Source organism: Limulus polyphemus, unplaced genomic scaffold, assembly GCF_000517525.1.
Source record: "Limulus polyphemus unplaced genomic scaffold, Limulus_polyphemus-2.1.2 Scaffold745, whole genome shotgun sequence".
In the NCBI taxonomy this organism is placed as follows: Eukaryota; Metazoa; Arthropoda; class Merostomata; order Xiphosura; family Limulidae; genus Limulus; species Limulus polyphemus.
This window is the reverse complement of record NW_013666355.1, coordinates 330225-355911: the sequence shown is the minus strand read 5'-3', so window position 1 is coordinate 355911 and position 25687 is coordinate 330225. Positions and strand designations below refer to the sequence as shown.

The window sequence follows — 25687 nt, the reverse complement described above, 5'->3', positions numbered from 1 at the left end:
TCCACCTTGTTTGAACAAAAACATTTTTATGTAAGTAATTTAGAAAGTGTACTTGCCAATTTTGATCAGTAAATGTCAGATTATTGTCAAGTTATTTAATGTAGCCTAGCCATTTACAGAATGCCATGGACACTTTAGTTGAAGAACAGAATTCTGCTGGGATTACATCATCACAACCAACCATGGAACGGGCTACAGCATCTCCTATCCAGCCAGTAGTCTGCAGTGGAGGGGGTCGACCTGCAGGAGTAGTTTCAGCAAGCTCCCTTGCCCCTGGTACACAGGTCAGAAGCAATGGGACAATACTGCTTATGTCACGTGCCTCAGAAAAGAATGTGGGTATTCATGTGTTCGAATGGTTGTTTTTCTATTTGCCTGATTTCTGTTTTCCTTCCGCAGTCCCGTTAGCTTGTGTTAAAATTGTTCTCTGTACATAGTATATTGAGCCATGCAACACATCAGGAGTTGTAATTCTAATAACATTTGTGTTTATGTAACATTGTACAGAATTACTGATGTATATGAGAATTTCTTAAAATAGGATGTATTCACTCAAAACTATTTACAAGTACACTGAATTTCAAAGGAACCAAGTTTTAAAAGCACAACTTATAACATATTACTAGACTAGTTTTGCTGTTTAAATAATGCGACGTGTAAGTTGTTTTAATAATCAGTATGTTTGGTATCATTCACATAAAATTTTAACTCTTAGTGATTCTTGTTATTGGTGTTTTAAAGATGAACACTTGTTATTAGGTAACTTGTAATTATGTTATCCATTGTAACGGTTTTAGTAATTTCACATGAACAGAATGTAGTAAATTTTATCTTAACACAGTGGTTCTCAACCTTTTCTATCCAGAGGCACTTAAGTATAACCATTCTTCCTCATGCCTCTCTTTTTCCTCAAATATGAGTCAAAAGATTCACTTGATTTCTAATAATACCCACAACATATGTAGAGTTTTTTATTTGCACAAAATCTCACCCCCCCACAAAAAACTTAAAGCGTCTTATAAAATTATCTTCAACTATCTTTTACTTGAGTTATTCACCAGTTTTCCTTTCAACAGTACAAAGAGAGAAAATATATAAACCAATAATATACATCAATTTTATTACCGCTATTATCAGTCACCTTAAAATTTTAGTTTCCCAAGTGATTGGTTTATTCAAGGCTGTTCTAAGTTACCCCGTGTTCCATTTCAGCAATATTGCCCCTCAGAGAGACATGTCCCATAGATTGGGAACCATTATCTTAAAATTTGAGGAGTGTGAGTTTATATATATGTTTTGTTTCATTAAATCAAAATTGAACATTATCATGAAAAGAAGGTTTTCTTTGAAACATTACTGTAGTTATACAGTGTTCATGTTAATATGTTATTGTAAATGTTTTCATAATAATCAGTTTCACTGTTTTGCCATTTTCACAGACAGAAATACTATTTATTCATGTGGAGTTTTACAGATTTTAATCAAGTTTAAAATGTATAGAAAACAATTATTATCTGTAGTGTGACTGTCTTGTCTGGCCAAGAAAGTTTGCACAACACAATCTTCTGAATTTATTTCTCATAGTATGTTGCAACAGCCCAGAAAGGATATCTGCAGCAGGTTAGGTAGGAAAGGATCTTTAGAAGGATAATTTTCCATAACTAACACAGTGTATACAACATGAAAACTATACCAGTAACTCTAAATAAGATATAACTAAACCAACTTTCTCAAAAATTTAGTGTTTCTTCAGTATCTGGAAAGCAGAAGTAGTTGTAACACAGAGCAAAGCCAACAATTTATGATTACGAGGAACCCACTTGAAGTAAATATGTATAATAGAGATGGCTGATATGGGTATTAAAAACTTTTATTTAAAAACACAAAACAACTAAAATTATGATTTCATTAGGTCATCATCAGGTTACTGATGATGACCTAAGGAGGTCAAAACATTGTTGCTTGTTTTGTGCTTTTAAATAAAAGTTATTAATACCCATATCAGCCATCTCTACTATATATAAAACCAACAATTATATAAACTTTTCTGATAGCGTTGTCACTTTTTACACAACTTCTCTATTCGTTATCAGTTGTAGAAAAGTTAAAAAAGAAGTTTATTTAATCTCAGGTTATTTGCATATAACTTGGGGATAGTACATTATTCCTTTTGAAAATAGGTACCTTTTATTGTTTTTATATTTTTGTACCAATATCTTGAAAACACTTAACTTTAAAGTGCTAGTTTGTGCTTTTGAGAAGAGAAGTTCTAAAAGCTATTAAATTATGGTTATATTTTCTTACTGGTTACTTGATCTGTTGAACTACAGCTTTACATATACTTTTTTTTAGCAATCTTTCATTTCAGTTCTAAAGGCTAGGATCCAGAAACATATACTTGATGCTAGTTACAGTATATATGTATATATTTCCCAACAAGGGATCTATGCAACAGAATTATTATCTTCTCAACTTATTATCTGAAGATCATATAAAGAGGTGATTTCATCCCATTATAATTTTGTATCTTGAAAACATTTAATCACAAGATCTGTATTTTGTTAATTTTTTTATTTATTTTCTAATTTTAATTAAATTCTTGACCTTCAGTTACTTACTAGTTGGTGTAACTTAGTGTCTGGAAAAAATATAAATACAGCTTGAAGCTTGTTAGTGAATTTATGAAGAATAACTGAGAGGTAATTGAAAATATACCTACCAGTTATATATTTTTTTACAAGAATTTGTAATCATTTATCATCTTAATATAGGCTGTTCAGGATTTATTTCATGAATTCTCCAAAGGTATTCACAGATATCTATTTTTTTAATATTAAAGAAGGATTTCTGAAAGTTTACTTAAACATATTTTTACCTTTATGAGAGAATTATTGATAACTGAAAATTTCAGTCACCAGTGTATAGTCAGTGTGGAGTAATAATAAGTAATTAATAAGAAAACATGTAAAATTAAGAATAGAAGGAAAGCCTTTGAGTGGTTAACCTTGACCTTACTTTTAGTGAAATCTATGTGTTTTTGCTAATGCAATGCCTCTTTTATGTGGTTTATTCAGTCAGAAGTTTCTCCAAAACAATACTTTAGTATGCTATGAAAGAAATTTTGTTTGTTTTTAGATAATTAAAAAGTTGGATAAATCAATAATCAACTTGGGCTACATAAACCAACGTTTATCAGCTAAAAACTATGAATAAATTACTGCATATGAAATTCAATACAGTCAATAATGAATATTACCAAACAGATAGTAACATTTCTTAATATTCTGTGGGTGTACAGGGCATACAAAGGATTTATGTAGGTATTGAGTTGGTTGCTCTCTGTAGGGGTAATTTATGCATGTGATAAAAAATATTCAACACATGAAAACAGAGAGACATAGGAAAACAAGAAAATGTGAGTAAACATATAATGAAAACCACACATTTGAGTGCTAGTTTGTTGAAACATGTTAACAAAACAAAGCTAATACCAATACATGGTTATGTATTTAAGTAAAAAATGCTTTAACTACCATCTTTTCTACAATGTCCAGTACAGGTTACCCAAAGCTAAATAATTATTTTTAACATTAGTACTATGAAAAACGTTTTCCTGAAGTTGCCGATGCCATATTTTTCCACAGTAAACTACTAGTGAATATCATGCAATAGTACTGCAACACTAGCAAAACATACAGAATTTTAACTCTTTAAAAAACGAACTTGCACTCATGTGGCTTGGTGTGAAATGTTGATATATATATATGTATGTGTGTGCAATGAAAAACAGTGCGAATCACCACTTCTAACACTCTAAGCAGTATCACACCCACATACTTCAACTTGGGGGATGCAACCAAACACCCCTAATTCCCACGTCCTTGTACCACACTGACAGTTTTCTTTCTATTTTCAATGCTCTTGTAACCTTGTATGCTACAGAAATTTCATTAGACAGAGAGTATAAAATACAGGCTGTGAACTGATATCATAGTTCAAACATTTTAATTATCCCTTAGAAAATATGTACATATGCTTAAATGTTATGGTTACACATGTATTATTAAAAGGAAAAACATGATGCACATTTTAAATAAAAAAATACCACAACAACATGCTTTACATGTGAATAGTTTAATTCTTTATTGTGTCAGCATTTGGGGGGTTTGATTTATTTAGTTATTAATATGTTACAGGTAGTTACTGTTCTGTTAATTATGGGGTAAGTAATGCAATATGGTATGTTTTTTTTATTATTATTTATATAGCACATTTGCCACGAATATCATTTCCAAATGAGTTAGTTGAACATCGGGTTTCTAATGATCAGATTCTAGAAGCATGTGAAGTATATGTCACTTTGTGTTGTTGAGTGATGAAAGATTTTTTAGCTTTGCTTTCATTTAAAAATTTTTTTAAATATTCATATAGCTGAAAATGATTATTTGGAAATGTTTCCTGTTGCATGTGTTATGTTGTTTTTTAATCTCAATGTACATGGATTGCTGATTGTCCTGTGAGATGTGGCAAAGTTTAGGTTTAGTAAACTTTGACTTCGATCTTTTATGAGTTTTTGGAAAATATAACTTTCTGTAATCACTGTATCTATAGTTCCTTGTTTTGAAAATTTGAAATGTGTTTATTTTGGAACTCCCATATAGACTGGTATATATAAATGTAATGTGCATGAAGATGTGAACAAATTATTGGCAGGCTTGCAGTAAATAGCAATAGCCTAGAAAGTTTGTTTCAATATCCAAAAATTACTTTTAGAAATGTTATTAACTTTAACTGAAACTCAGGTTTTTTAGACCATCTTATTAAAAAGAACTTCAATTTTTATTAAAAAATTATATATATACTTGTATTTTTAATACCCTAAAAAGCTGCTATATCTATATAGATAGACAGTGGCATCATGGTGGTGGTAGTCTGAGGTTAAAGGGAAATGAAACCCTCCCAGTGAAATTGCTTATTCTGTTGAATGTGGCTGATCAAAAGTCATTCAGTAAAATTTGAGCTTTACAGTTTTTAAAGAATAGCAAGAATAAATAAACTAAATTTCATTGAATGTTGTGACATGTGGTATACTGATTTGAGAAAACAAGAAAACTTCACTTTGCATTGTTTTCTATTTTGCTTTAAAGTTTAATATTTTATCAAATGTGAAAATATTTGTTAACAAGAAAATATGCATTGGATTGTTATTTATCATTGTATTATTCTTTTATTCAGCCTATAGCTCAAAGTTTAAGGAAGGCCTCTTTTATTACTCGCAGTTAAAATTTGAAAATCCAAAATAGGAGGTGTATATTTTTACCGAACTGCAAAAACCACTTGGTAAAAACTAACTTTGCACTACCATGTCGGTAAATGTTTTGAATGTTGTGATGTTTAGTCCGTGACACTGGTTATACCAAGTCACCTTTCAGCAATAGTTGAGGTTTTTGAAAATTCAAAAATAATCAAGAAATGAGCTTTAATTTTACCTAATCGTGTGGTGTTTGAATTACTCCAAAACCATTTGGCAAAAAAAAAAATACTTTACAGTTATTTATCATGTTATACTCTACCTGTACTTTAATTAGCCTTTCCTGACTCGTTAAGTGTTTTCTCTTTATTCCTTTACCAGCAAGACATAAATTATGCACAGACCTATTAAGTCTCATGAGTAGGCAAGTAACTTCAGCTGAAACTAAAAAGATCCCTTGGTAAGATGAAACTAATGAAAACAAGACTTCAGTCAACTATGATGGATGATAGATAGGACTACTTGTTAATTGTGACTTGCAAACAACTGCCATTATTGACCCAAGTGATATTTTAAATAGATGGGTACAAGCGTACTGTATATAGTATATTTCATGATTTGTCATGAAACATAGAATTGAAGATTGATTATTGTGCATTTAATGGATTGAAGTTTAAAAGAAAACAGAAAAAAGGTTGGATATGTAATTCAGCAAAGATTCAGAGTTGTGAGATCTGGATATCTATTTTTGTTTACATTCATCACAAGTTGTACACTTACAAGTTTGTGATTATAATTTTTAATGTTTTTACAGCATGACACACATTTTTGTGTGTAACTTCTTACAATTGTGACTGGACATTTTTATCATTTGTTTTATTGCCTTTCACGATGCCACTGTATAATAATGTATATATACATTTTGTTTCTTTCAAATATATTTACCATTAAACAATAAAACTTTTGTTTAAATCACAGTTAACATTTTGTTAACCAGATTGATTTAACTTTGTAAACAAATCTCATTGTGGTAGATTTCATCAATGCTGTAATTGTAATAATGTGATACCAGGTTTACATTGTGAGAATACATCCAGATAATGGTGCATAAAAAGCTTTTTCATGTTGAATGAGAAAGTAACACATTTTCTGTATGTTGTTTTTCGTTATATAATAAATCAAAAAGAAAGTATTAGTTTATTTTCATGTATTGGAGATAATAAATGTAAAAATGGTCTTGTAATTGTGGTACTGGTATATACATTTGGATAGATGAATTTGATTTACACAGCATCAGTCCAGAAATGAACAAGTTGTTGTACCTTTTATAACATGTATTTTGTAGGATCAGTGACAAACATGTATTTGTTTTTAGTCCTTTTTTTTTTTTTTGCAGATGTCACATTTAATTTGTACTGGGCTACCAGATTTTATTGCAGGAACATTTTTTACTTTCTCGTCTGATGCATGTGATAAGCCATGGATATCATATCTTCTAGTGCTTCTTTAACTGTATTTGTATAATATTAAAAATGTATGTAATATTTCCAGACTTCAGTTGTCTGCAACAGTTCAGTCTTGGCCACTGTAAACCTGTACCTTAAGATTTCAATATTTCTCCATGTATGGCACCAGTCTTGGCCTTATATTATAACTTTGTTATTATGATATTTCTGGACTGGAAATTATTGGAATGTGAACTTCACATTTTGCTAGCCCAACTTTACCATAAGAATACAAAGTGGTCATTTTCCAGTCTTGTGTTTGATTAGTTAGAGAAGCATCATTTCATTATATTCTGACTGGACATGTGTGTGTTTCAATATTTGTAATAGAGTCAGTCTTGTCTTGCTCATCAGTCCATTTCTGTTCATGCAGTAAAGCCCAGTTCATCTACTGTTAGGTTTGATATGAAATCATCATCAAGTGCTGTGCTTTATAGCATAGGCAATCATGTCCCTCTACCTTTCCCGGACCCAGGCACTTGTGATTACATCAGTCACTCTCTCTTTGTGTAGCCAAATTGTTAAACTGTCCAGGATCTTCTCTCACTGTCTATCTCTACTTCTTTTCCCCACAAATTTCCCAGTTATAACCAAGTGTTCCATCCTCTTTCTCCTCATCACATGACCATAGAATGCTACTTGTCTTTTTTGTACTTTCGTTATCAGTGTTATTTTTGTTTCTGCTTGTTGTAGAACTTCTTCATTTGTTTTCTGGTCTTTGTAGGAAACCCTAAGCATTCTACGCAGGAACCATATTTAGGTCGCATGAAGTGATTTTTCCATTTGTTGATATGAAATAATTAGTTAAGTAAATGGTATTATTTTAAGTTCAACTTTGTTCATGTATACAACATTTTTTGTTTTCTTCCTCATATTGCATCACTTATCCTATTTTTATTTTTGTGTTTTATACTTTAAAGTTAATCTCCAACATGTATCAGTTCCTAAACTGAAACAATTTGGCCTCAGACATCAGTGGTTCAATGCCAGCTAAAACTTAGTGTTCCACTAGTTATTGTGATTTGACTTATCTATGTTTAATTCTTTACATAAGAATACCACAAGTGGATATATAAAATTGTTTCAAGACTCATCTAACACTGTAGAGGTTAAACAAAACCCTGTTTAACATTAATGGTATTAACACTTTAGTGTTTATTTTCCAGTTAGATGTGTTATTATAATTTTTATTTTTTTTATAAACATTCTAAATTTCTATTCACTAAGATTTTTTTCCTTGTTTAATATACAGCTTGCAATGAAAATAAAAATAATTAAGTTTAAAAAATTACTCTTCCCTTTTTTTTTTCTGACAATTTTATAAAGAAGAAACATCTTTTTGATAAGATGTTGAAAGAGCTATTTTAGACTTTTGACTTTTCTGTAATGCATATTAGCTTGTTGTTGTATACCTGAAACTATTTCTGACAACTTTAATATTAATGCAGGTTGTTACAACAGTATCCTCAACAACACAAGCCATAGCTGTACCTCAACCCGGAGGTGCTGTATCCATTGTTCATGTTTCTATTCCTAGTGGTACTCAACCAATGTATGTGCAATCTGTTATTCAGCCTAACCAGCAGTCTGTAATACAAGCACCAGGAGGAACTGGACTTCAGTCGGTAATAAAACTGTTTAAACTTTTTAATCAGTTCCGTGTAATTTGATTTTATAGTGCTGCTTTAACTGGATTTGTTTATAAATTTTCTGAGATTGATAAATAGTAATATATTTTAGACTAAAGCTTTTTTTAAAAAAAATAATTATCAAAAGTAATAATGTTACATGTATTTAATAAGTTTTAAAACATTGTTTCATTCAGAGGACTAAGCTCATAAACATTAACTTTGAAAATCTAAATTAATTACTAAAGAAGATAGGACATTTAAATATCAATTTCACTAGACTGTTAATAACAGTAAAAAATTTCATTGAGCTCATTTTTTTTATTGTGTTTTGTTTAGCAGTTTTATTTTATATGTTGTAATAAGTTACATTTACAGCTTGACTGCTGTATCATGCAGTTTGTTTTGGCAAATTACTATATTTTTCCAGTTAAAATCGTTTTGAAGTTAACATTTAATAAATAGATTATATTTAGGGGTCTCAGATTTTAATCTTCACCTTTGAAGGACCTAATTTGTCATCCTTCCAAGGTCAAGATACACCTGAATTTCCATATTACTAATTAAATGTTTTTCTACATTATCATATATATATATATATATATTATGATATTCGGGTATTTGTTTTTTTTATCATAAAATGTTTTGAAATAATTCTAATAAAATTGTGAAATTAACTCTATTTGCACTGGTGGGGCTCAAAGTGCGCATGCCATGACCTTTTACAGAGTGCCATTTAATATGGTATTTTTTAGTTGCTGTCAGAGTTCTCAACTATTTATTTTGCCCTATATTGCTGATTTAGTAACATTTTGTGGTGGAAAAAAGTAAATACCAGATACCATATACAGGGATATTAAAAACAAGAGAGAATTATTAATAGCTGCAGCAATTTAAATTCTTTTAGGCAGGATTAGAGTAGATTAATTTATAAGACCTGCTTTTACCTTTTTATTAGCTATATTTTTGTGTGCCAGCAATACCAAGTCTGGGGCTTGCATATACCCATTCAATTTTATTACTCATCAGGATCTCTACCAGCCTACCCTCAAATTGAAATTATTTAAGGTGGGATTAGAGTAAATTAACCTAATAGACCTTGGGTGTGGTCGAAGCATCAATCGAAAGGGTTTGACCTCCTGAGTCCAAAACTGTAATTATATCTCTTGACTGATTTTAGCTAAAAGTTTGTACTTCAAAGCCTCAGAACCATTCTATGAGCCACTGTGCTGTGGCTAAAAAAAGCTAGATATGCATTTCAGAGGTTCTAGAGATTATGCAAATGCAGTATGTAAACTGTATGATGGACAAACGTATTTTGATTCTTCACATGAACCTTGCACTCCAACTTGTTAGAGTCTGAATCAGAGTTACTTTGTCTATTCACAGACATATCTTGAGTACAAATACTTTTTGTGACACATCTGATTTTGTATGCACAACAGACATGTACATTTACTAAAAGCTTGCCACATTTTGTTTAGATACAGGAAAGAAATATGGAATTATAGTCAACATTCCTTCACCAATATGGGGTCAATCCATTGGACTGAACTCATGCACATTTGGTTAATAACTAAATCATGTAAGACCTCAAAGCTAAGTGAGTGGTATGTATTGTTTTCATAACCACGGATGAATAAATAAAAGTTTGAGTCATTTATGTACCCAGATTAGAGAAACCCTTGAATTTAAATACTTACTCTGAAACATAATGCATGTTATTTGAACATGAATAGTATTGTTTGATTTAATTGTAGACTTACACCATTTCATGATTTTGAATGTTATGTAAAAAAATAATTTGTATATTTTGTCTTATAGTTTGGAAAAAATGTGATTCTGTTGAACAAGGGATCAGTGATTCACAGCACTGAAGGAGATGGAGGGGTTCATCCTGTTCAAGTACGTCTTGTTTGATTTGATAGAAGGTTGAGGAATATAATAGCAGTTATCTCGCATAGATATATGAGTACATGTTGAAATGAAACTGTAATATTAAACTATTAATTATTATTACCTTGTGCATACACTATATCATATACAAAAGTCTGATATGCAAGTGTTACATTGAAATGAAAATGATTGAAGGACTTGATAATCATGGAATTTTTATAATGTTACACCTTAGGGGTACATGCTTTACATTCAGTTTTTATCATGTTTTGCAAGTATGATAATAGGATTTTCCTTTCAAAATTTTACAAATAACTTTGAAATTTGATTAATTTTATTTGTATGGTAATTCAGTTAATAAGGATATCGGTTACTAACCAAATTATAAAATATGAGGATTCTTTTCAAAAGATGTTAGGAAATTAGTAAATGATAGCTTAACAATGTTTTCTTTTTTTCTGTTCATTAATATCTTCTTTACTGGAGTTCTTCTCCCTCCTGGGTAAATGAAAGTAATTTTGCAGTTAGTAGTTTAAATTGACTAAGAACCAAGGAAATTTGGAGAGGCTTATTTTAGACTTAGTGTAATTCATATCCTACTAGGGATACCCACTTCGATGCTTAAAATCATCTGACAAATAACAAGTAAAATTCACTAAGGATCCAGCTGGTTATGGAAAGCATAATCTTCCATGTACTGGGTGTTCCTCTTAAGGAAGTCAAACTCATCTGGCAAGTACTATCCTTCAAAGAAGCATCCAGTAATCAGGAAGTAACAAATATGTTAACTTTGCTTCTTTTAATCTACAAAATAGTTTGCTGAATTAAATGTACAAAAATATTTATTTTTGCTTATCTGATTTACACAGATTTGTTATGATTTAGATGTTTTATATATTCAAATAAATCAACTCACAGTCATTAAGAAATGTATGTCAGTTCATTCATAAAAATATTGTTCCTTTTTTATTCATAATGTTTTCTTTTTTCATCCAGTTTAAAAATTTATTACAGTAATTTCAACTTCCTGTCAGAAGAGCTATTTCATTTATTTTGCTTTATTTCTCTACATGAAATACTGAGACTTATAATATTTTGTACTTAGTCAGTGATTACTTAAAGCTATCTTCAGTATATATTTGGTTATGCAGAAATACCCTAGTTATACTTATACTATATGAATTTCTATTAATTTGCAATAAGGACTTTTAAGATGTTTTATTAAATTGTCAAATATTGTCTCCTTTGCTTATTTCATGTGTAATGATTCTCTGTTATTACAGATTTTTAAGTATGTTTGTCTGATGTATTTAAAGATAATATATTTCTTATGAGATTGTACCTTGTACACAATTATCTTATGTGTAAATATTAAAAGGTAGTTGAGTTAATAATTGTGTAGGTAATTTTTTATTTACTTCACTTGTATGTTTCTGTCAGAAAAAGCCTTATACTAATTTTGCAAAGCTTTAAAGTAGAGTGTAATTACATATTTTATAAAGGCAAACTTAATTATTTATATTCTATACTTGTGATCTTGTAGCTTATAACAACAACCACCAAAGGTGATGGTAGTGAGGGGGATGGAATAACACTTGCTCTAGGTACTGGAGAAGATGAATCCAGGAAAAGACGAGAAATCCTAGCAAGGCGTCCTTCCTATCGGAAAATTCTGAATGAGCTTTCATCTACAGAACCTCAAGGACCCATGATTTCTCTTGGAGTTGGCTCCAGTGTTGAAGTAAAAGAAGAAAGTGGAACGGGAGGTGACAGTAGTAGTCAGGAGTCGGACAACAGTAATGCAATGGCATCAAATACCATCACAGTGGCAGGAACACAGTACCATACTGCCCAAGGTTTGTTGAAGGGTAAGTTAATTCAGGGAATGGGTAGAATTAGCTATTGCAAGTGACATCACTGGTATAAAAATTACTCACTGGAATGTCATGGTGAAAGATTACTAAATAATTAAATCTATTTTTACGTTTAATTACTAGGATAAGCAATCGATACTGTTACTGATCCCTGACTACTAATGCTTTTGGTGTTACTATTTATCTGGATTCTACAATACTGTGATAATGCTAGTTTTATAAAATTATACTAAGCTTTCTTATGTCTACATCGATAGCTGTAATTTAAGATCTTAAGACAAGAAAATGACATTGGTAAAGAAACAAAAACAGCATCTAACATTGATTTTATTTCTGTAAATTCTTAAAGTGGTTCCAGCTTCGGCTATTCAGCTGGCTACAGGCTCACAAGATAGCAGTCTTCAAGGGCTTCAAACATTAACTATGACCAATGCAGGCACTGCAGCCACAGGAACTATTGTTCAATATGCCCAAGGACAAGATGGCCAACAGTTCTTAGTGCCAGGTGAGGAACAGTTACTTTTAAATCTTTTTTTCTTTTGAGTTCTTTTTTTTTATGTCACTCTAAGTTATGCTTAAATGTCATAATCTTTTCACATGTGTTTAAGAAAAATCAATCATCATATGTATTCCTTTCTTGTTTTAACTTTAATTGTTTCACATATTTCCTAATGATTTCCAACCCAGACATTTATAACATAAATAGAAATAACAAGTTGTATTGAGAATTAAAGTTGATTCAGCTTTGTAAACTTTTCTTGTAGGTAAAAACAGTGTGCAATATTACTTTGTTCTCTGTTATAGCACATTTAGAAAAATTGTGTCTTCTGTATTATGTATATGCTAGCAGAATAGTGTAATTAGTGGTCTCATATTTGTTCTGATGTGATTTTATCTATCTTACAAAGTTAGGAGTCTTTTTTTTTTATTATTCAATTATACATGTGTCAATTATTATGTCCTTGCACAACCAAAAAGATATAAATGGTTTTTATTAGTTTCATTCCACTGTATCCCATAGAATCATAGCCTGCTTTTATAAATCCTGCAGGGACAATAAAGCCAGGAACATAAAATTTTAAAACCTTTTAATTTGTAAAGAAATAAATAAAACATATAATAAAATAAACAAATACTGATGAAGTAATGTTAAAAATGTTTCATTTAAATTACCTTTGTAAATAATGTACAATGTTTATTTAAATATGTCTTCAATCAGGATGTGTTATATAACACATCCATGCTGATATGCATAATGTTCTAGTGGCTCCTGTAATTTTAGTATTCTTAAAGAAATGTAAAATGTTAACTGTATTTACTTGCACACCAAAAAACACATCTTAAAAGCAATCTGTGTGATTGTAATCTGATTGTCACATAAGGGGACCATTAAAGTAAGATTTTAAATATTTCACTAATGCAAAAGCATGAATTATTTGTACACTTATAGATGTGTGTGATATTGTAAGAAGAAACGTTTTGTAAAATTTGGAACCATCCTGAGTGACCCACATGGATCCTCCATTCTGGGCTAGTGGAAGATTGAACTAAACTTTTTCTGAACTTTGACACAGAGACTCTGATATTAGTTTAAGCACATTCACACATCCTTTTCTGCCAGGTGGTGTCTCACAGTGAAAGATAGATTCATTCCAGCACAAAGCTTATGTGTTGAAGTTTGATCCCTTATTCCTTGTAGGATGCATGTGTTGAAATAAAAAATAACAGTTTAGCCTGAATTGATCTCCAAAATTTGATGTTTAATTTGATATTGATCACACAGCTTTCAGCAGTTTTTCATTTTATGTAATTCTGTGTTTTATAGGTAAGATTGGATGACTTCCAGTATATGGTATCGATAAAAACTCTCGTATACATATAGGAAAATTGAGTTATTTCTATTTCTGATCTTAACATTTCTTTTTATGTCCTGCAATTCTTGTGTTTGTATTTCTTTATGCTTCACCAATGTAAATTTTATAACATGACTAGCATGGAGGTTTATAGACACCTTGTTTTCTATTTTCTTTTAATGAACCTCTTTGTGAAACACTATTCAACCAATGAGGGTACATGGATGTGCCTCAAACTAGTGTCAGAGACTTTGTTTCAAAGTTCCAAAAAGAATGAATTTTATTTAATTTTCATTAATATACAGAGTATTACGTAATTATCTCTAGCAGAAGATATTTGAAATATGAGAGAAGATTGATTATTGAAACACTGAATAATCTGAAAGAGAAAGTTGATGAGTGACAATGTTTCAAATAACCTGTGTAACCTGTCTTCAGACCGTCCATAATCAGCCTCTCCTTATCATCAAAACACAGCCTAAATCATCATTTAAAAAATGTTTGAATCATGTTGTTGGTGTTTTACAGTTTACAAATATTGAGAAAAATTAATTGAAACTACTAATCTAATTATACTACAAAAATCCTTTTGGGATGTTTTATATAGACCCAAGCAAAGTACTGTTAAGTTGTGGGAACCTGAATCTAATCCTAAATATGGTTAGTAACTTATACCATGATATTTCCCTTCTTCTTCCAACTGATTCATTAACACCTTACATTCTGGTTGCATCAAGAGGAATACTGAGGAGGAATGCATTTTTTATGTGGTGGAGCTAGTATTTAAACTTGGTTTCTACCCACTAGTCTGGGTTGACATTTTAAAAGCAGAAATACGAAATTAGTCTTAATATTTGCAAAATTATTTGTATTTTCTTAAATATGTGATGTGAAGTTTCTATTAAAAGAAATTTTAAAGGTTATATATTTTGCTGATGATTTTGTAAGACATAAAAAGCTCAGTTTTACGAACATCATCTTATAATGTGACATATACATTCACAGAAAAGTATAGGCAGGAAAATGTTAAACAGTAACTGTTCATCATTCTACCAAAAGTTAAAAAAAACTGTGTGTGTGTGTGTGTACAATAGTGACACAAAATAAATTAGACACTTCAAATCATGATTACTAACAGGATTAGGTTTCTTGTGGTATGTTGTTGTTGTTAAGCACAAAGCTACACAAAGGGCTATCTGTGCTCTGCCCACCATGGGTATAAAAACCTGGTTTCTAGCAGTACAAGTCTATAGACATACTGCTGTGCCACTGGGGGAGAGCATCTTGTGGTTTAGTCACTGAGTTTCCTTTAATCATGACATACGTAATATTTGTGGTTTTCCCCAGAGAAATAACTAGACAATTTGGAAAAGTATAAGAGTTCAGATAAATGTCATTGATGAACTGTCAACAAGTTTTTGTTTAAAGTGCTATATTTTTAGCATTTCTAGAGAAAACTGCTGTAGAATAGCATTCATTATACAGGAAAACATCATGTATGACAAATGTTATTTGAGAATAAAACTTTAATTTTCATAGATTATGTGGGATTAAAAAGAAATTAACACATACATGTAGACTTAGGTAAATAGAGGTTTAATAGACAAAGTATTAAATTAATTTGTGTAACTTTTCAACACATGATAAATATGTAGTGGTGAAATTTATCCTTTTGAAATTATTGACTTAGTTTGTGTCTTAGTATTGTGATCTGTAATTTTAGTTATTGGATCAGTAAAAATTTGTGTTGATATTTTTGTAGAAATATTAGTAAGTAGAGAAACATCGTTGATCATGTTTCCATAATATAAAGATATTGTGTGTGTGAGTCTACATTTAGAAAAAACTATATTTCTGGCATTTTCATAAGACAGTTTCTCAGTCACAACATTCATTTGACAGTGCTTGCAGCCCTTTTCTCTGCACATGTAACTGTTTTTTGAATATCATTTTAACGTATGTGGTCAAATGTAGAGCAGTTTTGTTTTGATGCAGAAATTAAGGGTGAGTTGGCTGCTGTCTATTAAGAATTTCCCTAATCTTTCCTGCAAAAAAATTTTTTAACTACATGCATAAAGATTCAATTTAAACAGCAAATTAAAAAAATAATCTGCAAGACAAGGATATGAATTGTTTGAAATCCTGAGGAAAAAATTCATATTTATTACTAGTATATGTTCTACATATATTTCATAATAATTTGTTAACATGAGCTCTTTGCTGAAGAAGTTGAAATCAATACAAAATAAAGCAAATTGTTATGTTTTTTTTTATTAATTTGATTTGTTTATGCTTGAATGAGAATTGTATTCAAGGTCATAGTTTAGCTACAGATCAGCATGGTATCTTACTCTTTTGTTTACTTTTTAATGTATATATAAACTGTATAATGTATGTTATTAAGAACATTTTGAAACATAAGAGTTTTAAAAACTAAAAAATTATATTTTGAATTCATATTTTGTTATAAAGCTGTAAATTGATGTAAAAGGTAATGTAAAATGTGCAATGTATATGAGAAAGGGAAAGTTGAGAAAAAATATATGTTTTTATTTTAATATTTCTGATGTCATAGATTGCTTAATGCTTCTTATAATTATTAAAGCATGAGTTATCTGTTAATAATAAGTTATTGTGAAAGTAAAACTTAGCATAACCTTTTTTATAAGCTCTACAAAAAGTAGTATTAAATAAAAACAGTTGTTAGAAATTTAATAGAGTACACTGTCATTGTATGCTTTTAAATTTTGTGATTTATGAGTTTTGATTTTTAAAGTTATAATGATTTATTTCATTTTAGGTAGATAACTATTAATGTTTTACTGTAGTGTAAAATTTGGTTGCTTTGTTTTTTTTCTGCCATGAAATTCAGTCACTTTGTCAGCAACTGACCTTCAGGCCTATCAGATCAGGACAGCAGGCATGACTACAAACACTGGACTTCCACAGAGTGTTGTCATGACACCAGCTACTACTATCCAGAATCCCCAACAGTTAGCAGAAGAGACATCACGACGAAGAGAGCTCAGGCTTCTAAAGAATAGGTTAGTTATTTTACAACTTAGCAGTAGCTTACATATAATACAATATTCATTTTTAAAGGTTAGTCTAGTTGTACCTGGTTCACCTAATGTAGTTGTGTTTCAAGGGACTAGAATTATTAAGGATAGTTAAAACATGATACAAAATTATAATAAAGTAGCTAAAAGTTGTTCAAAAAAGAAAGTTTTCAGTGTCATAAAACTTAGAAAATAAATTTAAGAGATAACTTCATTCTAAGATAGTTTTCAAAACTCATTTAAAAAATTCTGTAGAAAGAAATTAAGACAAAGAATCATGTATTTTATCAGTTTAACTTGTATTCCATTGTTGTCAACATTATCTTCGTTTGTTGGTTTTACATATAATAATCATTGTGCCACCAGTAAAGAAAAGCAGAAAACGAGCAACATATGCAGAAAAACATAATAAAATTTTAAATTATAAACAAAATATTATTCTTTCATTCTGTGTTTTCTCACCAAGTTGAACTTTCAAAATCAAAGGTTAAATGTAGCAAAACCTTTACAAGTAAGAGTAATTTACCAAAGTCATTTAGCTTTTAGGTAATGGTCAAATCCTTGAAAACTTAATGGCATCACCAAGTATTAAAAGTTTTTTTCACTGTTGTTCAAGTATGAAGATGCAGTATCTCATCTTCTCATCCATTCTGTTTGTTTTTTCTTTCTCTCTCTCTCTCTAGGAGCAGGAATATAATAACTCTATTTCCAGTCAAAGTTAAGTTCAGTTGTCTTGATAAGCATCATTACAAAGGTATGATAAAGTGTAGAATACCATCCTTTTTTCTTATATAGGGAAGCAGCAAAAGAATGTCGAAGAAAGAAGAAAGAGTATATTAAGTGTTTAGAAAACAGAGTGGCTGTCCTAGAGAATCAGAACAAGGCTCTCATTGAGGAACTAAAATCTCTGAAGGAACTGTATTGTCAGAAGAATGAATGAAGCTTTGCTTATCAACCTCTACTGTGATTTAACCAGACCTCCACCTTGCTGCTTTGGGCATGAAATTGTGGAGTTGCTTACAGGGTAGTTTGGAAGTATAAGATGATGAGAGAGAGAGTTATTGTAGGTAGATGGAGACTTGGTACATTTACCTGTCTACACTGTTGGCTGATGAGCTGAGGGCCATGACATGTTGAATATTAATGTTAAATAAGCAGAAATGTGAAACGACACAGTTCTTTGTGTTGTAATCATAAATACTTGCTGTTTTATATATCTTGTCACACCTAAAACGTGTGTGTGCTTGTGAACAAGTAGACGGATACATTTGATTTAACACCACTTATACAAAAAGAATCCTTCTGTTAGTTTATTTTTGGTTTTGTTGTGTTGTTTGATACCTTCCCAGTGTTTTTTTTCCTATAGTATATATATATATATGTGTGTGTGTGTAGTATATATATACACACACATACATTATTAAAATTGTTTTGTTTTTCTTATTTCATTTTATTTTCTTCTTTTTAATTTTATGACTTGTTCAAGACTAGCAGAGAACAATTTCACAGGTATGCCATGTTTTTTTTTTAGTTATTTAATTCACACAAGTTTTATATTTTTGCTTTATCATGTTATTGAGTTAGGGAATACATGGTATCAAAAAATAACAATAGTCTAAAGATTGACTAAATTTTGTTTCAGTAGTTTTAAGATCCTTGATTGAAAGACTGTAGCTGAAGGGTCTTGTAAGATTTCTTTTTTCACCTTATTACTATATCTAATATTTCATAAAAGTTTTGTATTTATGTCCATAAAAAGTGTTTTGTGAAAGGATGCAGCATTTTAGTGTCTGATCATGTGTATCATAAATATTTTGTTTTTGTTAAGAAATGAGTATTTATTGCATAGATATAAAATTTATTTGACATTTGCATAAACCTTTATCTATAGGTAATGATAGTCTGAATTGATTTCTCTATTGAATTGTTGTTTGTTTTTTTCTTTTGTCTGACTCTAGCCAAGACTTTTGTGTCATAAACTAAATTACTTAATACAATATTTAGGTGTGTTGGCTAAACAAATTGAGTGATTACACCAGTAAGTATTTTGTCATTGCATGGTTCATATGTATAACTGTAAAAACTTCACCAAAACAATATCAGAGGAGCCCAGACTATACTAGCTTACTATGTTCATAATTTACACAGTTTCATCTCTGCTGTGTCATTAAGTTTGTTCTCATTACACTTGAACTGTTACAAAGCTTTATACAGTATGATGCCCATCAAATTTCATATATTTAATAAAATAATGAATTAATCAGAAAAAAATTGAAATAAGTGCTTTGTCAAACACACACACCACAGGAATGATTTAACAAAATATCTTGATATTTCAAGAACTTCTTAGTGCTTCAACTCTTTGTCTTTTATAATTGAAACATAACAGAGAAAAATTATATGTATCTTTGCACTATGTGGGGTGAAGAACCATGAATCCCTGCAGTCACTTATGATTTCATACAAATGAACACTATTCATCAATTAGCTACTAGAGCAGTTGAAAAGAGAATGTGGTGCTTCACATATTATTGATAGTATTATCCATCTTTGATTAAGTGAGAGCTTATATTTAAAGAAAAAAACTTCTTTTAATTTGCAGTTCTATGGATAATTTTTTTGCAGTATCCACTCTTGTAGGTAAATGTTCAAACTTTTCATATATTTTTTCTTCACTACAATACAGATAATTTTTGCCCTCTCTGTCACCCATGATTTTACCTCTCTTTTCATGTCACCCATGATTTTACCAGTTACCATTATAATGTAAGTTAATTTCAGTATCATTCTTATAATAATTAATTTCCTTTCACCCTCTTCAACCTTTGGTTACAAAAATGACTACATTATATTCCCACATTCAAAGTTTTTCATAGTGTAAGTATACTGTTTTAATATTAAAAATAATTAACAATCTGTTATAACAGTAATAATTCAGTCACCTTCTTGAAAGTTCCATGGTTAATTGAAATATAATTGGTATAAACTGAACCCATTTTGATTATATATGATTTTTTGAGAGTTTGATAATGGGAAGATTAAAGAAAATTTAAGCACAGACATTAATATAGATAGTTTTATACATATATATATATATATATTGTTATTTCGAGTTTGAGGATAGGAACAGCAGCTGACTTTAGGCATAATATATGCATAGAAGTTTAGTAAATGAGGTTACTTCATAAGTTGGATTGTAGCTTATGAGTTTTCTCTTTATTCAGTTCTTTAAAGAAGAGCTTATAAACGATACTGTATGATGCAGCATGCTGGTGATTAGCAGTATTTCTAAGTTTTGCTATAACTTATAGTACATGTAGATTTTCAAACGTTAATGGGCTTTGAATGATGATTAGAAGCTATGTGATATTTGAAGTAAGTAGCTGATTATGATATCAATATTTGTATAAAAAATTATTCTTAACTGTTGTTGTATCCATCTTGTATAGAAGAAACTCAAATGGATATTCTCCTTACTATGTCTTTTTTTGATATGTGTTACTGACTTCCAGTTGGGTTAGATTCTCTGTAATTATACCAATAACCTAAGTGACAAGTCTTAAGATGAAGGTAAGTAACTTGTTTGAAGCAGTATTATTGTATATGTGACAATAATATTTGTTGGGGTAGCCATTAAGAAAGTTATGAGGAATTCCATTATCAATAAATATGATGATGGTTTCAACCAGAATAGTATCTTTTTTACAGTTGTCATTAAATGATTTATTTACAATTGATGATCATTTTGCTCACATACAAATTTCATTATTTTAGGTTAAATTGTGCTATGAAACATCCAGTTTTTCCTATCTGCCTACAGGTGTTATAATGGGAAAAGTTTTGCATGGTTGGTACTCGGGTGAGGATAAACAAGAATAATTTTTCCCAATTACTTAATGCCTCTGAAAGAGTCAAGGTTTTACAGCCACCATCACTGTGGTTCAAATTTTTGGAGTAGTTCATGTTCAAAAATTTTAGTGTGAAATGAAAGCTGTATTTAAAATTGTCATCTTTTTTTTTTTTCACACTACTTTTTATATGACAATGGCATACTTTCAATAATTACAGTTAACATAATATTTTTATTAAACATGTCAAGTACTTAATCTTTCAGAAAAGAAAAAATTCATGAAAGTTTTTGTGCATGTAGTTTGACCTTCCACATTCTTAGGTGGTGAGTTAAGTATTACATCTTTATGTCTGTACTGTCTCTGTGCATTAGTACTTGAATTAAACTATTAAAATTTTGAATAAAAACATTTGTGCTTGAATCTGATGGCTGTAAGGTCCCAGGTCATCATGAAGAATATCAAAGGTTTTTTTTGTATAAAGTTGGCAATACCAATTATCTGAAAATTGTATTTCTCTTATACTGTGTAATTATGTTGAAGAAAAAGACATAAGGTAAGAAACCGTTATAGTAAAAAAAACTTTATAGTTCCAAAATATAACAAAATGTAAATTGCACCAAAGTAAATTTTTTAAATAAAAGTGTAGAGAATAATTTATTAGTTTGAAAACCCAACAAGCTGTAAAACTTGCAAAAATAAAAAAGGAATATATAAAATTAGCTCCTGAGTGATCCTAATGTATGTAGTTAATGTTATACTAGGTTAAAAGAAAATTTTGAAAATCATTCAAAAATGAGAAAATTCAGTGTCATATTTAAGCCAAAAAAAAGTGCATTTGAAAATGACTGTGATTTAAAAAAAAAAAGGTGTTTAATGGAAGAAAATCTTGTAATGTAAAAGTATAGTTTTCAAATAAAGTATACAATACAATCAATCAAATTGTTTTTTTAGCAAATCAAAATAACATGTCAGGTTAACGGTATGGATGTGGACTTACTTGCATTAATAGTAACGTTTATAAAAATGTTTGTGCATTTACACAGACTCAGATGGATTTGAAAATGAACAGCTACTTTTTATAAACAAATATATACTCAATATATAGTTTATGTCTTTCCTGCCAATTTCAATGGTAAATTGAAAACTCAAGTGTTATTTACTGTTGACCTCTTTTTCCTCTATTTGATAATCTTCAAAACATGGATAATTTAGTTTTGTTTTATATCTACAAATATTTTTGTCTCTAGAAATACTGCAAGTGAAAAGCTTACTTTAATTAAACAATAAATTAGTATGTGTGTGTGTCTTTTAGAATCTTAGTATTCAGTTGACTAGTTTTCTTCTTGAAATTTAAATTTTTTATTGTGATATTCCATTGTTCCAGTTCAAGGTTACTTGCTCTGTTACAAAAACTCATACATTGTTTCTTCAGTGATTTCTTTAATTTTGGGTGTTGGTGTGAAATCAGATAATTTTGCTTTGTTTCTGAATTAATTTCGTCTTTCATCCATATGATTTTCAAACTACTGTTGTACTTTTTTTCTCTCACTTTCAACAAAAATTAATGTAATATATATCTTTTAACTGTACTTGTATGTTCAAAAGCTATGAACAATCATTCTCGTTACTAATTTGTATTCCAGCATAAAGAGGTTTTCATGAAAACTTGATTTTTGTAAAGTATTTTGCTCATTATTTAAATAAAATAAACATGTGATGAATAACATCTAAACTGACATTTGGAGGCTTGATTTTATTCTTCTTATTGGAGGTGTCCCATTTAAAAAAATTAAACGTTTTAAGTATGTGTTATGAAATATCTAGTTTAATGTTTAAATGTTTAGGTACCAAAATATGTAATAGAGATGTCTCCTTAACTGAATGTAATCTGTGGAATGGGTATTCAGAAATCATTTTATTCACTTGCAATCTTTATAATATCACACAGTACACTCCTGTGGCCATTAATTATTGCATATTTTATGTCTCATGGGGGTATTGTTAGACATATAGATGTAAAGATTATCATATAAAAGAGAAATTATGTTTTTATGAAATATAGTTTGAAAGTGCCAAGGGATGTCTTGGAATTGTGTTCCTGCTGATGATACATTGGTTCATAATTTCACAATATTAGAAATGAAACATTCATTTATTTATGGTAAGAATGTGATGCTTGCTTTTATGTTAATACTATATCTGTGATGGTTTACCTAATGCATTAGATAATCTAAACCTGCACGTGGAAGAAGCGGTAGCTAAACATGGTGCAGCATGAGTGACCAGAGGCATATTGTTACAAGCTCTGATATGAAGCATGTTGAAGTATAATAGTCATGTTATTAAAGGTTAGGGTATGTGTCTTTCAGTCAAAGTTAGCTAAACATGCTACAGCATGACTTACCAGAGGCATGTTGTTACAAACTCTGATATGAAGCATGTTGAAGTATAATAGTCATGTTATTAAAGGTTAGGGTATGTGTCTTTCAGTCAAAGTTAGCTAAACATGCTACAGCATGACTTACCAGAGGCATGTTGTTACAAACTCTGATATGAAGCACGTCCAAGTATAGTAGTTACGTTATTAAATATTAGGATATGTGTCTGGACGCACATATATATATTTATATATACCTGGACGATTTAGTTTGTTTTAATAAGCCTCCCAGTGATAAGCACTAAAAAGCTACGTTTTAATACCTGTGCTGTGCACATCACATATAGTTCATTGTGTGGCTTTGTGCTCATCAAAAAGAAACAAATTGTTTTAATAAAACTGGATGGTCATCATGATAGTATAAAAATGGATGCATTACTAAATTGTTTTGCTATTAGTTTATTCATTGTCAATTAACTACCATTAGAATGTATTTTATCAAAAGCAATGGGACAGTACTACACGAGCTTAATAAGCTGCCACAAATGAAGTTTCTTGTGAATTTCACTGCTGCTTACAGCTTTTAAAGTTCATTCACTGCCACAGACAACCAATTCTTGAAGAAGTTTATTGGAAACTTAAAGGTTTTTTTCAAATGAACTTGCTTGTATTTAGGTGTTGATTACGTATTAGATAATTTAATATTTTTTACCACAGACAGTATTACTACTATGATATTTTACCACAAGCATGATTCCTAATGTTGAACTAATCATTTAAAATGCTTGGATGTACATTTAGTGATGAAACCATCATAGTTTTCTCAACATCTGAACATAAAAAATAGCAAGTACACCATGTAGCAGGGGGGATACAAATTAATGTTATGTAAACAAAGCAATATAAAAATGCTTAATGTGCATATGCACCATATACATAGCATGTTTATATCACATGTGAGCTAGATTCCTTCCCTTTTTTAAACAATTTGGCTGACAATTGACTGTGTTTTTTTTTATAATTTGGAATGCTCCCCAAAGGCTCAGTGACAAGTCTGTAGGCTTATAATGCTGAAAACTGGGTTTCAGTACCCATGGTGAACACAGCACAGATAACTTGTTGTATAACTTTGTGCTTAAAAAAGTGGCAAATAAATAATTTAGAATGATGTTTTATTAACCAAAATTCTCAACTTGGCACAGCAACAAACTTACTATTTATTTCTAACACATTTATTTATAATTGCATGAAAAAATGTGATTTAAAGTTCTATATATGTACAAGTTTTATGCATGTTGGTCAGTGTAACTTTGAAATACAGGAAATCCACTATTTGAACTGAATTGACTAGTTGTTGTGCCCTCCAATGGTAGAAAGGTAAACTTTATTGTAACACATTTTCAAAAACGGTGTGCACATCAACCCTGGTCATGATTTATGAAACTAACTGTAATAGGCTTTTTCTATATTAGTGCTGCTTGTGTGTGTGTACCTAAGTTCATGAGATGTTAGTTGTGTCCATTTTTCTAACACTTAACCCCTTTCTACAGTAATTTACAACTGAGATTTTCAAATTTTCATGTTCAATCTATATTCTATATTTGAGTGCTTCATAGTAAAAGATATTTGAATGAACCTTGACAAGGTGTTTGATAATGGATATTCTAAATTCTCCCACCCTGCTATAGTTGTCATCCATCCATTGTTGTTTTAGCACAAAGCTAAACAATTGATAACCTGCACTCTGTTCACCTCAGAGTATCAAACCCTGGATTTTAGTGTTGTAAACTAGTAAACTTACAGCTGACTCACCGGAAGACCCACTTATCTACAGACAAGAACAAGTAAAATACGAAATGACAAAGATGTCATTCCAAACCAACACATTTATTCACATAGTAACAAAACTACTGAGTTCTACAGTGCCAACATTAACATTTTATATTAAGAGATGAGAAAATAAAATTGAGTCAAGGCTTTGAAAAAATTTAGTGGGTGGATTATCTATTAAACTGAACTCTACACAATGTCTAAATTACTCTTCAAAATTGCCTTTCAACATAACATGTTTCTAACATGCACTAAATAGTTTTGCAAGTAAATTCATTACAGCTCTTCAAAAAAAGAAAAGAGTTAATATTGAAGGAAGTTTCTGTGGAAAGAATTAGGTGTCTTGTGAAAAACTTGTGTTCACCTTACACCAGCCTTAAAATTAACCAAGAATGCTTATTAACAAATAGTATGTTGCTTTTTTGATATTAATATATATACACCTGGAAAAAAGTTAAGCACCCCCAAATATTTTTCAGGATTGCTTATTGAAAATAAGGTTTAATTTTCATGATGTTAAATCAGGCGCGTTTTTTTCCCCACGTACAACTTGCTCCCTTCTT

General features: G+C 30.2%; 1 protein-coding gene across 6 annotated transcripts; it reads left to right on the top strand.

Annotated features, from left to right (window-relative positions):
- The first annotated feature begins 42 nt into the window (after positions 1-42).
- LOC106460303 (cyclic AMP-dependent transcription factor ATF-1-like) lies at positions 43-18450 on the top strand. Of its 6 annotated transcripts, none has more exons than XM_022387001.1 (8): positions 198-335; positions 2369-2499; positions 8205-8381; positions 10209-10289; positions 11824-12148; positions 12504-12659; positions 16880-17051; positions 17862-18450. In XM_022387001.1, exons 3-8 carry the CDS (start codon positions 8307-8309, stop codon positions 18004-18006), a joined length of 954 nt encoding a protein of 317 aa, XP_022242709.1. In that variant the 5' UTR covers positions 198-335; positions 2369-2499; positions 8205-8306; the 3' UTR covers positions 18007-18450. The 6 variants fall into 6 exon arrangements, with proteins under 6 accessions (XP_013775450.1, XP_013775451.1, XP_022242706.1 ...); XM_022387000.1 differs by having other exon boundaries at positions 199-335; positions 2353-2499; XM_013919996.2 differs by lacking the exon at positions 2369-2499 and having other exon boundaries at positions 43-335.
- Positions 18451-25687: the final 7237 nt, after the last annotated feature.